This window comes from Ruditapes philippinarum, unplaced genomic scaffold (assembly GCF_026571515.1).
Source record: "Ruditapes philippinarum isolate M1 unplaced genomic scaffold, ASM2657151v2 ctg3598_1_1_1_1, whole genome shotgun sequence".
In the NCBI taxonomy this organism is placed as follows: domain Eukaryota; kingdom Metazoa; phylum Mollusca; class Bivalvia; order Venerida; family Veneridae; genus Ruditapes; species Ruditapes philippinarum.
Genome location: NW_026862647.1, coordinates 93,847 through 110,544, shown reverse-complemented (window position 1 = coordinate 110,544; position 16,698 = coordinate 93,847). Strand labels below are relative to the sequence as shown.

General features: G+C 32.9%; 1 protein-coding gene across 1 annotated transcript in view; it reads right to left on the bottom strand.

Moving 5' to 3' along the window:
• LOC132719702 (uncharacterized) overlaps positions 1-16,698 on the bottom strand; it is a 38,472-nt gene that overhangs the window by 9,688 nt on the left and 12,086 nt on the right. The window contains exons 4-11 of the mRNA XM_060703539.1: positions 13,076-13,226; positions 12,480-12,589; positions 5,494-5,641; positions 4,074-4,972; positions 2,862-2,948; positions 1,861-1,990; positions 851-1,032; positions 388-562 (exon numbers count right to left, since the gene is read on the bottom strand). Coding sequence (XP_060559522.1) covers positions 388-562; positions 851-1,032; positions 1,861-1,990; positions 2,862-2,948; positions 4,074-4,972; positions 5,494-5,641; positions 12,480-12,589; positions 13,076-13,226 — 1,882 coding nt within the window. The remainder of the gene's footprint in view (positions 1-387; positions 563-850; positions 1,033-1,860; positions 1,991-2,861; positions 2,949-4,073; positions 4,973-5,493; positions 5,642-12,479; positions 12,590-13,075; positions 13,227-16,698) is intronic.

Below are 16,698 nucleotides of genomic sequence, written 5' to 3'. Positions count from 1 at the left end.
AATGTGCTTGTTTTTTATTATTTCCCTCATTTACCAGATTCTACAGTTATAGATTTTAAAGTAAATTTAAAAGAAAACTCTTATGTCAAAAAACATTACCCAATGACTGAATTCAGATCAGAAACAGAAAACTTGAGAATGTCAAAAAAACAACTAATTTTCAAATCTATAAATGTTATAATGAAAAAATTCTGAGATACAATCTGTGAACAAAAACAACAAGGTTTTCATAAAAGATTTGCCTGTATTTTGAAAAAAAATACTAATTTGTTTACTAAGAGAAGAGAGTATACAATCTCTCAAGAAAAACAACAGGTTTAACTGTATTTGCAAAAACTTGTTTACTAAGAGAAGAATACTGCCTGAAAAATCGAAACAAAATCTTACTTTCTTCGTAGGCCTGTAATGCACCGGATATCTGGTTCTGTAACTGCTCCACAGCTTTTGGATTTTCTAGACCATGAACCTCAGCAGGAAACAAGAGTAATGCTGACAATAATGCAAATTCTTCGTCCGTAAACTGGAACGATGTTACCATCTCACCAACATGAAGAAAATGTTCCTGTAACAATAAAACTAGTTTATATAGTATTTAATACATTATATACTCGGTTTCCTTGATTTTCAATTAATGTCAACCCCCCCCCCCCTTTCTTGGGACCTAGACACAGCCCCTTTAAGTTGCCCAGGATGCATGCTTCAGAACTGTTCACTATTAAGGGGAAATGACGTGTAAGCAGCTGGATAGCTCAGTTGGTATAGCCGAGGAACAGTATTCTGTGAGGACCGGGCAGGCTGCACATTTTTTTCACCCTGAGACAAAAACATAAAATAAATCTAATCAAACTACCTGAAACACTCTCAACATTGGAAACTGTTCCATCATGATATTCTCCTCTTCCTTTGTGTAAGTGAAGTAGTTGTATTTCCTGGTAGAGGGGTCATATACCTTGGACATGTTGAGCAATTCTATCGGATAGATAGAGGACTGTATCAACTTCACCTGATCATTTAAACTCAATGTCTTAAACCCTGAAATCATATACAATAAATCATTACACTGTCATCACATAACCACATGAATAACATAAAACAGTTTTTTTTTTATTCATTAAACCTTGAACAAAATCTGACAACAATAAAGAAATCATAATCTGACATCAGAACAGTACTTAACTTTTTTATACTAATACTCCTCAGTATTTCCCAAATTATGTTTAACTCTAAAATATCTCCAATAGATTTGTCCACCTATCACTCTGGACTTTACCATTCATTGTTTTTAGGGAAAATTTCAATGTTTGTATACTGACTGAAAAGCAAAACAAGCAGACCATGATCAAAAATGTAGCTGATCTTTGTCTGCACATGACCATGATCAGATGGCATGGATGTACAGACAGGTCTAGGTCTGCACTGGTTGCATTGGTAGATTCAGTCACTGCTTTATCAGACTTGACTGACTTGATCTATATGCAGACTTGACCTGTGTGCAGACTAGAATGACTTAATTTATGTGCAGACTTAACTTACTTAATTTATGTGCAGACTTGACTGACTTGACCTATATGCAGACTTGACCTGTGTGCAGACTAGAATGACTTAATGTGCAGACTTGACTGACTTAACCTATGTGCAGTCTAGAATGACTTAATGTGCAGACTTGACTGACTTAACCTATGTGCAGACTTGAATCTATGTGAAAGCTGGACTGACTTTAACAATGTGCAGACTTGACTGACTTAATCTATGTGCTGGCTGGCCTGACTTTATGTTGGTTGAACAGGCAAATCATTACTGCAGTTAACATTCAAAGATTTGGTATACTTGAATAGACTAAAAGATAAAACATTAACAAACCTGGCACTAGTTTAGCAAATCTAATGGTGATGTATGTATTATGGTGAAAGTTTGTCATCATGTAATTCCACGTAGATTCTCGTGTAGAAAACACTGACATATCACATTTTGATGTTATAACATTACCAGCCTAAAAACACATGTAAATATTATATATTACATTGACCTCAATTCAAAGGACTTGGGCTATAAAAGATGGTCATTGTACCCCCATTAAATTTTTCTTAAAATCAGTACAAGAAATATTTTAAAAAATAACATTTTTTAAAACCTAAATTTTTTCCAGGAAAAAGCGAAAAAAAATACATGTTATGAAAATGTATGAATTTTTATTATTACTGAAAGGAGTAATGCATGAAAATCTAAAACCCCAGTAACAAATTAAACTGAAAGAGTCAGTTATCCACTGGAAGCATCCTATGAGTTATGGGGGCAAAAGTTAATTTTATTATTTTTCTACCTATAGCATTATCACCTTTATCAGTAATGCTGAAAGGGGCATTAAATTTCCCAATCCAGGAGAATTTACAAATGGAAAAAACGCTTGTAGTTCCCACCCCCCCCCCCCCCCCCCCCCCCCCACCCCCCCCAAACCACACAGGGGGAAACCCATACTCACTTTTCAGACATCAAATTTCATCCTTAATATTACTGGAACTTTGAAAGCTTGTACTACAGTACTACTTGTGTGCTTCAAAATACTTCACATTTCAGAGAAAACAATGTTTTTACATCAAGCCTTATATTTTACTGCACTTTCTTATTGTTTCACATTTAATGAAGTATTAATTTACTTCTATGCAACAGTTACCATTATATTTTAATAGTCCAATAAACAAGATTTTATACAGGAAATTCTTTAAAATGTATTTTAAACAGATAATTAATAAGGATCTGAATTGTCACTTTGGTATAAAAAAAAAACAAGGATATAAACAATGAAACATGAAATTCTACAGTTAAAAGAAACAAAAAAAGGCAACAAAATCAATATAATTTACCTTGGGATCCATGTATTTACTTTTAAACAATGCTTTAATATCATCAACATTCATAGAAGTTGTTGGATTAACGTCTGTATCAAACACCTGAAAAAATTGTTCATAGAACTATATATTTATAACTATATATTTATATCTATAACTATATATTTATAACCATAACTATATATTTATAACTATAACTATATATTTATAACTATACATGTATTTTGTGCACAAAATCAATACAGTAGCCCAAACAATTTCTAATGTGACTATTACAATTACATATACAATGAACTTCTAGTGACAAGCCCTCATAAATCATAATTATGAGTCAAATAATTCTTCAAAAGATCAAAGTGCAAAAAACCAACAAATTTATAGTTAAAGATTTGTATTAATATTGAATATTCATAGTCAAACTGAAACATTTTTTAACATTTGAAAGACTGTTTTATCACCAAAATCAGTTACTAATGAAGAAAGAAAAATTTCTCCATATTTTTGTGTCCATATTTGTATATGTCTTATGTAATTTCTGTGTGTAGTAAGTTATAGAAAGAGCATCGAAACACGAGGCTATCAGTTTTGTACGAGGGGGTGTAGCCCCCGAGTATAAATCAGATTGCCGAGTGTTTTGATGTTCTTTCTCTTTTATATCATAGTCAAACATAAAAACACGTTCCCAGTTGTCACAATATGAAACCCTAGAAAAAAATAACCAATGAATAAGCATCTGAATATGATATTTCTATCGCTTTCCCTTTCTCTGCTGTCAAAATAAGTAAAACCCAGCAAAAATGAGCCAATCAATGGGCATGCTCCGGATTGCGGGCAAAATATACATGCACTCCTGTATACATATACACTGTGTATGTATATGTATACAATTTAGCTCCGACACATTTTCAACAGAAAGATCCACAAACTATGATACAAGTGCCCTATGTTACATGACTTTATTTGATCATGGTCTACAATATACATATTTTGAACTTCTTTTTTTTTTTTTTTTTGAAATGATCCCTTAAAATTAAGAATGATGTAATCCATTTTGAAAGATAAACAAATCCATTTAAGATATAAAGCATGGTAACTATTAAAGTAAACCAAATATAAATCTATGTCATATTTTTCAATATTATTAGTTTTAATACACTGATGTTGCCTATCACCATTGTTATGCATCTTTTCATAGTTGTAACTAAGACAAAAGCTAGGCTTACATACCCTGTAGTTCAATAACTGCAGACATTTTCCAGCATCTATAATCTTATTGATAAAGTCTGTCATTGTCTTAAACGAGCCAAGAAGATTGTTCTGATCAATTGGTTTATTCTCCACCGGGCTTGCTCGTGTAGGAGTTGTACTGGTGGGAGAGTACACCGGCTGTTGAGGTACGGATGATGATAAGTGCATATTCTGAGTAATGTTCATTGGTGACGGCACTTTATGGTTCATCTTTGTTTCCCTGGGATGCTTGTTCTCAATATTGGGTGTAGTAGATAAAAACTGTGTTACTGGACTAGGTGTGAACACTAAGGAATTTACAGGATTGTGTTGACCCCTGTGGTGACCTCCGACCTGCTTTCTTGGTGGAGGGGGCATTTGTCTCTCACTTTGTATTTCTATCTGCTCATATCTGTCTTGTTTTGATACCTGCTTCCCATTTAATGTCTGTTGATTCTCATGTCTGTATGTGTAATTTCCTACAGATGTTTGTGTTTTACTGGGTGACGGCAACTTTGATCCTACATCTAAACTTGTAGGGGGAGGTGGTGGTGGGGTGATTCTGTTAGCAAAACTTAAATTATTAGTTGGCCAAGTGCCAACATTATCTGACACAGACTGCACAACACTTGACTGCTTAGAAACAACGTTCGCCAAGTTTATGTCACTTTCACGTAAGGATGTTTCTTTATTCACTGAATTACCGGTATTTGAATTCTGATCCCAGAACGAGAAACTATCTGATTTATTATTTTCTGTAAGAAAGTCCACACTGGATTCATCTATTGGTTCTTCCTTCACCTTTGTTAACATTTCTGTACCTCCCTCAGGTTTTCCTTGTTTTAACTCCATTGATATGGCATGTTTTACAGAATTAGGTTGACGACCAATCCTACTTCCTGTACACGAAAATGTAATAAATGTATAAATCATGATCCTCAACTTCTAATTAATAAATCAAAAGGTTGGGTTTTAAGTTGCACAGACATTGTTACAGTAAAAAAGCAATTTTCTAGGTTTATTTGTGGAAGGAAGACCTCGGGTACTCCTCATAGCATTAGTACCGGAGTACCATCGAGCACCCTGAGTACAACCATCGACATATCATAGGCTAGCTTGATGTTTTCCTCCCATGAAAGAATCTGAAGTTGGTGGGATTTGAACACAAAGTGGTGAGTGACAAGTGATTAAAAGTCAGGATACCCACTCAGCAATAAAGCCTTCGCATCTTCTGAACAATTGACTACACACTTTATAGTTAAAGATTTGTATTAATATTAAATATTCATAGTCAAACAGAAACTTTGAATGCATTTTTTAACATTTAATAATACTACATGTATGCGTAAACAAACAAACAAGGCAAATGTGTAAATTTATGTAAGGAATTATATAAGGAAGTGAGATTAAGTTTGCTAACCTTCAACAGACATGCCAGCCTGTTTACATGACTTGTATCTACATGCCTTACACAGATTTCGGGTCACCATGTTTATTTCACAGTTGCCTTTCTTATTGCACTGGTATTTCTCTGGCTCCCTCTCCTTTGCCATACGACGGAAAAACCCCTACAAAAGTTAAATCAACAATGTCAAAATTCTAAAATCTAAATCTAAACTAAGTCATAAATCTTCTTCATCTTTCTGCAATTTAATTATTTCAACAATCTAAGGAAAATTTTCCTTCATCATTTGTCTACAGAAACCTTTGTAAGGCAAAATTAGTTAGGGTAAAAATAAAGAGAGAAAAAAATCAATGTTATAAATAAGGTACTTATGTGCCTTCTGAACAACTGCTGTGAACACATACAAGTATAAACAATGAATAAATTTAACGATACAGAAGTTCAAGAATGAGATATTTATCTTTATCATATACTTATAAATGAAATATTGAGAAATATTGATGAAATAAAATGCGTATTTTCTTTTTCCGTATTTTCACTGTAAAAATTTATTTTTCACTGCAGTGAAACATATTTTCCGTATTTTCACTGGTGTCTTGCCGGACTACTTTCTTTAAATTCTGCCAGGACACAAAATTTAAGGGAAAGTCTTTCAAATTTTATCGCATAAAAAGATAAAAATGTATATAATAAACAGAAAATTCAAGTTTTTTCTATAAATACATGATTTATTTTCATCTTGTGGCATGAAAATTACCATATTTCACTCGTGGCTACCGCCACTCATGAAATATTTATTTTCATACCACTCGATGAAAATAAATCATGTATTTATAGAAAAAACTTCAATATCCTCTATATATATATATATATTTTTAAGTCTCTTTGTACAGAAATCCATTACAAAAGCCAACAGGGATCATGTAGAATGTAATTTAATCGAAATTTATCTTCACAATTCTGAGAAAATTTTCTTGTCCCTCTCAAAAACTGGTTCTCAGAAAGTAAAAAGTCGTAAGAACAAAAATAATAGAATAAAAAATACTATTTGAGGCCATGATAAATTACCACTAATTTAGAGCAATCTCTTTAACTAATGAAATATAATCTGACTTAACACAATATCCTTAAAATATTCTTTTTTCTTAGAATTGAAATACAGAATATCTATGGAATGATTGTTAATTTTCTAGGAAATTCTTTTATTATCATATTATGACACAAACCTAAATTTTATAAAATCTTGATTACAGATAATGATAGTCTCATAACATAATCAGTGTTCACTGATGTAAGTAAATTGTGTGAAACTATTTCCTTAAATTATGTTTGCAAACAAATAGGCTTTGCCTTTCATTGTTATCTATCAAATATGACAATAGCATATCATTTGTTAATAAATATAATATTCTGTTAAAATTGTAGAATTTTATATTATCACACACCCGTGCCGATTTTGCAACTCCGTAAAAATAGTCTTGCATGGCCGTGCATATATTTTGATGTGATGTCATTAGCTTTATAGAAACATACTGTAAAGACGCGCTAAATGTTAGCGTTATACTATAGGCGCGTCAATGAAAAATGACTCTTATTTCACTTTAAACATATTTTGGGTATGTGATAAAGAGAATATTAAATTCGTGTAAGTTCAATACTGAATTTATTGCACTTGTTGAATAAAATAATATTATGTTCGCCAGAGGCTCGCATAATATAATGTTATTTAACTCGTGCAATAAATTCAGTATTGAACTTACACTCATTCAATATCCTCTATTTCCTTTCAGTATGCAGTGATTTTTTTTTCAATTTTCAAAACAACCTGTGGCTTTCTGAAAGGGAAATATATATATATATATATATATATATATATATATATATATATATATATATATATATATATATATAATATATATATCAGGAAAGGGGAATCCTAAAATCAATGGCATTTAGCCACTAATCTTTTAAAATTTTCAATTTCAATTCAATTTCACATGCATTGTACATAGCAGATGATATATGTAAGGCTGCTTTCCATCTTTCAGTCAATTAAATTAGTCAACAAGCTAATATAAGTCATGGTACTGTTGAATAATTCCCCCAGGGCATTTAAGGGGAAAATATACCTATTTTGGGTTAGGGGAAACAACCTTTATTTGGCTGTAAAATACAGAGGGAAAAATTACTGAAACTTTGTGATTGCACATACTGCAATGAACTCTTAAGAGTTAGTTGTTATTTTTGGAATAGTGCATGATACAGCATTTGCTAGTTTGAGAGGCAACCCTGTTGTAGATCACATGGTTTTTTAAGATGTCACCAAAAAGACCATTAGAGTTGCTAAAGAAGGATGGGGAACAAATCTTAATTACTCGTCAAGGGTATAACATCATAACCACAAATACATGCTCTCAATTATTGAACAACAGCTTCATCATGAAATGATAAAGAAATCACTATTGACAATCAGTTAACATGTTTTGTAACACACTGAGTATACATACGCACATTCATATATAAGTCACAGCATGCTTATAAAATGATTGTCGTAATTCATATGTCCTCACATAATAAACAAATATGCCAACATGTGAAAAATATCTATGTCAGGCTGTCCAGCACCTTCTAACAAACAATTAGGGCAAATTTTAGGGCAATTTTAAAGAAATTTTAGGGTAAATTAAGGAAATTTTAGGGCTAAAATTTGGAATTTTATAACTAAATTATGGCCTCAAAAGACCATGATATGGGCTCAACTTTGCATATTTGACACAAAAGTAACTCACAAATAATGCTCTAGTTCGGTGATAGCAAAGGTGTAACCAGTGTTCCATAGTGAAGAAATGGATTTACTGGTCAACTGCCTTTAAAAAGAGCTGAAAAACTACATTAAAACATAACTAGAATGAAAACATTTTCAAAATTATAAGTATCCCGGAACAACCAATATTCAATTAGTTAAGCTATGATTAGCCAATAATAAATGGAAGGAGAAATTATGCTTCAGATTTATTTTAGCTATAAATGCATTTCTTATCAACATCTATTCATTTTAAGGTTGGTACATTTTCAACAAGTCTTGATCTTTCTTAAAAAACAATAAAAAACGATATGACCTACTCAAGTCATTCCCAGGAATGTTTAAACTTAAATTCAAACAGCAGGGTATACACCTATGATGAATTTGTATAAGTAAATTGTAGAAAATTTCACAACAGTGTCAGTTTTTTTCAATGATTTTCAACAGTTGTTTTCCAGATTTTAAAAAACTTGCCCTATATGTTATAACATATGTTCAGTACATGTTAGTGTGTACAAAAAGGGCAGCTGAAGGTGTCACTTATTAGTACGCTAATTGGGTAGCAAAATGGTTTAAAAGCATTCCAATCATTTTACTGCCAGTTTACGTTGCCCACCTTATAATTAGCAAATATGAAAACTTGTCTGGTATCACTTACAAAGATCTGTTCTAGTAATCACTTGAAAATAACTTGATTTACAAATTTAAGATTTTTATAATAAGGACCCCTTACATAAAGTTTGATGAAATTAGTTTGTAAATCATGTAAATAGTTCCTTTAAAAACATCTAAGACTGAGGTAAATGGTAAAACTCTGTGGCCAACAAAAATGTCATTGTAACTTCCTTGGAATATTTTTATTCAGTGACTATTTTGATATAGTCAAAGTCGGACAATTTTCATTGTTCCATTTAAAACAAACAGTTTCTTATTATTTTTCTTGATAACACCTGACAATCAAGTATAGCATTTCTGCATGAGTTGAGGTAAATACAACATGTGACTACAATGTATATGCAATTTAGTCAGACATGACATCAGCTCCACTGACTGTGTTCGAATTTAGGTTGTGATTGAAACATGGTTGTTTCGCGACATGTTTATCACAAAAGATAAAAACAAGAGGGCCATGATGGCCCTGAGGTCGCTCACCTGTATATAGCCCCCCCCCCCAACGTTGCAGGGCCAATTTAACCCAAGGGCTTTTATTTGCACAAACTTGGTAGACACAATAAGAAGATGTTTCATTTGCTAAACATCTAAGCTCTAGCTCATGGGCTTTTTAAAGGAAGGATTTTTTTTTAAGTTTTTTACTATACAACAATATAGTTAAAAACAATGACATCCCTGGGGTCGGGCCAGGGCTTTTATTTTTGAACAAATTTTGTAGACACTTACTAGAAGATGTTTTCATGCTTAATATCTTAACTTAGCTATTTGGGGGTTTTTTCAAAGAAGATTTTAAGTTTTTGCTATACACATTAATAAAGAAAATCAATTGACCCCCGGGGCGGGGCCAATTTTGACCCCAGGTCTTTATTTGAACAAAGCTTTGTAGACACTCATTACAAGATGTTTCATGCTTAATATTTTTAACTCTAGCTATTTGGGTTTTTTTTCAAAGAAGATTTTTTAAGTTTTTGCTATACACATATAAGGAAAATCAATGACCCCCGGGCGGTGCCAATTTTGACCCCAGGGCTTTTAAATTTTGAACAAACTTGGTAGACACCTATTAGAACATGTTTGATGCTCAATATCTTAGCCATAGCTCTTTGAGTTCTTTAAAAGAAGATTTTTTAAGTTTTTACTATATGCATATAGGGAAAATCAATGACCCCCCGGGGCGGGGCCAATTTTGACCCCAGGGCTTTTATTTGAACAAACTTGGTAGACACTTATTAGAACATTGTTTCATGCTAAATATCTTAGCTCTAACTCTTTTGGTTCTTTAAAAGAAGATTTTTTAAGTTTTTACTATATGCATATAGGGAAAATAAATGACCCCCTGGGGCGGGGCCAATTTTGACCCCAGGGCTTTTATTTGAACAAACTTGGTAGACACTTATTAGAACATGTTTGATGCTCAATATCTTAGCCATAGCTCTTTGAGTTCTTTAAAAGAAGACTTTTTAAGTTTTTACTATATGCATATAGGGAAAATCAATGACCCCCCGGGGCGGGGCCAATTTTGACCCCAGGGCTTTTATTTGAACAAACTTGGTAGACACTTATTAGAACATGTTTCATGCGAAATATCTTAGCTCTAACTCTTTTGGTTCTTAAAAAGAAGATTTTTTTAAGTTTTTACTATATGCATATAGGGAAAATCAATGACCCCCTGGGGCGGGGGCCAATTTTGACCCCAGGGCTTTTATTTGAACAAACTTGGTAGACACCTATTAGAACACGTTTGATGCTCAATATCTTAGCCATAGCTCATTTAGTTCTTTAAAAGAAGATTTTTTAAGTTTTTACTATATGCATATAGGGAAAATCAATGACCCCCCGGGGCGGGGCCAATTTTGACCCCAGGGCTTTTATTTAAACAAACTTGGTAGACAGTGAGACACCTATTAGAACATGTTTGATGCTAAATATTTTAGCTCTAGCTCTTTGGGTTCTTTAAAAGAAGATTTTTTAAGTTTTTACTATATGCATATAGGGAAAATCAATGACCCCCCGGGGCGGGGCCAATTTTGACCCAAGGGCTTTTATTTGAACAAACTTGGTAGACACTCACTAGAAGATGTTTCATGCCAAATATCTAAGCTCTAGCTCTTATGGTTTTTTAAAAGAAGATATTTAAAGTTTTTTCTTTCGGTTGCCATGGCAACCAGAGTTCTGCATGGAATTAAATTCTTTGAATAATTTATAAAGGTGACCACCAAAGGAACATTCCTGTGAAGTTTGGATGAAATTGGCTTAGTGGTTTATGAGGAGATGTCATTTAAAGTAAAAGTTTACGGATGGACGCCGGACGGACGGACGACGGACGGACGCCAGACGAAAAGCGATCACAAAAGCTCACCCTGTCACTTTGTGACAGGTGAGCTAAAAAATAGGAATTTAAGTGAAAAAATAGGGCTTTTTTAGGAATTCCCTTTGATTTTTTCATTTTTTAGGAATTTTAGCCAAACTGAAAAAAATTAGGATTTTTTAGGAATTTTAGGGACGCTGGACAGCCTGCTATGTTTGACCATCAACTGTTTATATGTACGTGAAGTTTATATGTAGGTGATAATGTGAACTGTACATACTGACCAATGGGATCAACAAATGTAGATTTTAATTTTTCAGGGGTTCCAGGTTTGTTAATAAATTTATGACACAGAAATAAAATTTCTTAGTGTCCTTTTTCTTACTTTTTAAAAATCAATATACAATATATCTACATTAACTTTAACAATGTTCCTAGTTATATTATTATTATACAAACAAGCTGACCAAAGTTAAAATCTTCTTCTGTTTCACATGTAAAAACTGCAACATTGTCTAGGAGACAAATTTAATGTACAACAAGTTTATGAGACAAAACAAGTCAAATTAAGCTAATAACATATTATCGTATAGAGAAAATAGAATGTATAGAATTTTCAGTTACAGGCTGGAATTACTCTCCAATTTTAAACCTATGGTATATGCTTTCCTATCCAAAAACAAAAAGAGAAATATGAAAATAAAAAAAATATATTTTTTGCTATCTGAAGGGAGGGAGGGGGGGGGGGGGCATAATAAAAAGTCTTTCGCCCCTACAAATCAGTACTTCCCCTTATTGCACTCTGCATATGCTTTTATCATTTTAACCCATTAACAAAATAAAAAACATTTTCCAAGAAAGCAGTCAATATAAAAACATTTATAAATGCATTCGCTATTTTGCATCATACACACAGTTGTTACTTAAAAAAATAAACATACAGACGTAACTTAAGGCACAGATGTTTTGTTTTCCAATGCTGTGAAAATTTTATCAAAACAAAATGAGTTGAAACCCTGGGTTTTCATTTTATTCTGAGGCAACAGATGTGCCAATGAAAACAACTGATTTGGCCAAGGGTCAAGGAGAATACAATACGTTAACAATGAAAACCCCGATTAACCTTGGGTATATAAAACAATTCAATATATGTTAAAAAAGTTGTTGGTTTTCTTTAAAATAATTACACAGAGCTGAGTATATTTAAAGCTGGAATACCTTGCAGCCTTCACAAGTTATAGCTCCAAAATGAAACCCCGATGACGGTGCCGAGCAGACACGGCATGGAATGTCCGACATCTGTGTGTCTTTGTTCGACTCACCTTCACCTTAATGACAAAACATTATGTAAATAATAATAAAATTTTTTTTTATTTTAATAATTAAATAATTATATTCAAAATACAATAATTGATTAAACTTTTTAATAGTTACATTTAAACAATACCAATTCTATAAACTTTAATTCCTGACCCTCAAGATATGGTAATCTTGCTATGGAATATAGTTTTATACATATACATGTTTTAAACTTTTTTTGAACATGACTTTGTTTAGGTATATAGTGCCTCACGCTTTGTTTAGGTATAATACATGATAGCACATAACATATCTCATTTAGGTATAATATATGGTGACACATAACTTACGAAGTTTAAAACAAAGTAACATATCTTCTTAGGTGAAATATATTGTCACATAACTTGTTTAGGTATAAAACATGGTCACATATCTTGTTTAGGTATAAAACATAGTCACATAAGGTATAATATATGGGCACATACCTTGTTTAGGTATAATATATGGACACATACCTTGTTTAGGTATAAACATGTTGAGACTGACACATTTCTGAAACCTGCAATACTGGCACTGTACTCTACTTTCTTTGGTAATAATACACTTTTTTTCTCGCAGGCAAACATACTTCAATTTATCTTGCTTGTAAGCTCTCATGTAAAATTTCTGTAGAACAAAATTAACATAACATTAATGTAAACAAGATATGTTTGTAAAATATGTATGCCCCCTATTGGCAGTCAATTAGTCATGTGATCAGGTTATTATGCATGACTTCTGACCCACTGAACAAAAAATTAATAAGGGTTATCTAGTATCTACTGGTCATGACTAGTCACAAGGTAATAATTATTGTGACCCCATAGGTTGTGTGCAACAATTTGAGTTATTACAAATCTTACAAAATAATATATGCATAAATTTTATGAATCATGTAGGCCTCATTAATGACAGCCAAGTTGTTATATTACATAAGACCTTCAAATGTGTATACCAAAAGCATTTTTAGTTTTATATAAAAATATCAACCAAGGCAACTTGAGTTGTTGAGTTATTGGTCAGAAACCGTCGTTAAGTACAAGGTCAATATGACACTGAGCCCTTGACCCCAAAATCAATAGGGGTCAACTACTGGTCATGACCAATCATCATACCAAGTTTGAAGTTCCTAGGCTTAAGCATTCTTTAGTTATTGATAGGAAACCATTTTACCTACAAGGTCAATGTGACCTTGACCTTTGACCCCTTGACCCCAAAATCAATGGATTTAACTCAATACAGGATTGGAGCAGTACCTCTAGACGCTTGCAGAAATCATGATCACAAAATAGACAAATATCGTTTTTTTCGCCGATATTTACATTTTTCATTCAATATCATACCTAAATCGGTGTGAAAAGATGAATAAGACATATTAAAGTACATTCCGTTGCGTAAAAAGACAAAATTTTAGCATTTTTTCAGTCAAGCGCCTTGTCCGGTATATACCAGAATACGGTATTTAGTGTGGTGCTCCAATCCTTTTTTTAGTCTCACTCAAAATCAATAGGGGTCATCTGCTGGTCATGACCAATCATCATACCAAGTTTGAAGTTCCTAGGCCTAAGCGTTCTTTAGTTATTGATCGGAAACCGTTTGTACCTACAAGGTCAATGTGACCTTGACCTTTGACCCCTTGACCCCAAAATCAATAGGGGTCATCTGCTGGTCATGACCAATCACCATACCAAGTTTGAAGTTCCTAGGCCTAAGCGTTCTTTAGTTATTGATCGGATACCGTTTTTACTTATGAGGTCAATGTGACCTTGACCTTTGACCCCTTGACCCCAAAATCAATTAGGGTTCATCTACTGGTCATGACCAATTACCCATACCAAAGTTTGAAGTTCCCTAGGCCTAAGGGTTTCTTAGTTATCACTCCGTGGAAACCATTTGGTCTACGGACCGACAGACAAACAAATGCAAAGCAATATACCCCCTCTCTCTTTGAAGTGGGGGCATAATAATAAAATAAAGAAAAATATCATGAAATGGACATATTGTTAGTAGCCCAAAAGTCATAAAATTAGAAACATTTCATAAGTTGCACAACAGAGCTGAAAATTTACAAGAGGCTAAATTTTGGCCTAAATTGATGACTTTAGTAAATGGAAAAAAGTAAAATGAAACATTCTCAAGGGGGCGACTTATTTTACCCTAGGATTCTTGATATTTCTCTTTAATACTTGTAAAGACTTGTAAAGATTATACTATATACCAAACATCATAGCTCTTGAACTTTCAGAAAATATTAATATGCAAGTTACTGTTTTCAAAATTAACATTTTGTAAAGTTCCTCAAGACAATGTTACATGATATTAATTTCCCAAATATCAATGCTCCTGGCTTTTAAATTTCAGACAAGAATAATTTTTATGTGCATTGATATTGAGATGCCTTCTAAGAAATTGGTCTTTTTTAAACAATAGGAATGACTTGTACTTTTCGGCAAAGAATGTACTCAACAAGGTTATAGATATAAAATATCTTAATATGTACTTTCAGTGAAAAATGTTACTATATTTGTCACGAATGTTACCTTAAGGGTAGAGATGATTTTTATCATAAAACAATGCACGATATATTATAAATATATTTGATCTAGCCATGTAGTTTTTTCTATGTATGAAAACCCATGTAGTAGGGGCTATTTTCTCTGGATTGATATGTTTAATACTCAAAACACTTTGCCATCTCATTAAAATCGTGCAAAAACGTAGAGCTGATTTTATAAAATTTAAGAAGGGCCTTTTTAGTTTTTCCTCTCATAAACAAGAGCAATCAGTGATCACATGTGTCGCCTCATGATGGCCAATTTCATGTTGGGACAAGTTTTGTGACAGACGGACAGACAGATGGACAATGCACAATTAGACTTGGTACTGATCATTCCTGTAAAGTTTGGATAAAATTGCACCAGTAGTTTATGAGGAGTGAGTCCGGACAAACTTTTGTGTATCTGGCAACACACAGAAAAAAACACCTTTTTATCAAAGGGCCATAACTCAGCCAAAAATCATTCAACCGAAAAACCCGTGCAATATGTAAAAGGACTTGAGCTACAGATCAATCCTGTAAAGTTTCATTGAAATTGCATTAGTGGTATAAGAGAAGTAGTCCGGACAAACTTTAAAAATAAAAATTATTAAAGGGCCATAACTCTTACAAAAATCATTGAACCGGAAAATGCTGACAATATGCACAACTAGACTTTGTACTAATCATTCCTGTAAAGTTTGGATGAAATTGCACCAGTAGTTTATGAGGAGTAGTCCGGACAAGTTTTGTGACGGACAGACAGACGGACGGACAGACAACGGAGAAGTGGTCCCTATATGTCGCCACTACTCTGTAGAGGCAACACAAAAATGTTTTTGGGCGTTTTCATATATATACCGGCATTGGCAAAATTTAAACTGTTAAATAAAAATCTTTAAACCTGGCATGTTGTTATATATAATATGATAACAGAAATATTTCATACAATGGTCATAAGATAAAACAGCAATCTATATTTTACATGCAACAGATTTATTTTCATCTGGTACAGTACACATAAAAGTACATACAAATAGGGCAGAAGATCTGTAACTTATCATAATATTCAACTTAACACCTCTTTATAGAAATGATATTGACAGCATCCAGATGTTTCCATTTAATCAAGGTTGTGTTTAAGGTAATGCAGCCATGATAAAAGCAAGCACAAGTAGTAGTTTCGGTGAAAGTTTTTCTGTAATGATGTTGTTTCTTCTGGGGTTTTTTTTTGTGGTTTTATTTTTTTTCATAACAAACTAACTCTTGTTTAAAAGGCTTCAAAATATTAACTATGCATCCTCTCTTATATAATGTGTAGTACTTATAGATCATGTAACATATTAAATTTGTGTCTTAGCATCTGATTATAACAGGCCCAGGCCAACTATTAACTCTTAAACAGTTGGTATATATAGTTGGGTGAGTTCATTGCATAAATACAATAGGGTAGCAGGACTTGTTTTTTACATTAATTCAACAGAGTAGCAGGCTCAGTTCGTTCATACATAAATTAATAAAGTCTTTATGAAAACTGTGATACTATAACATACAAGGGCGAGG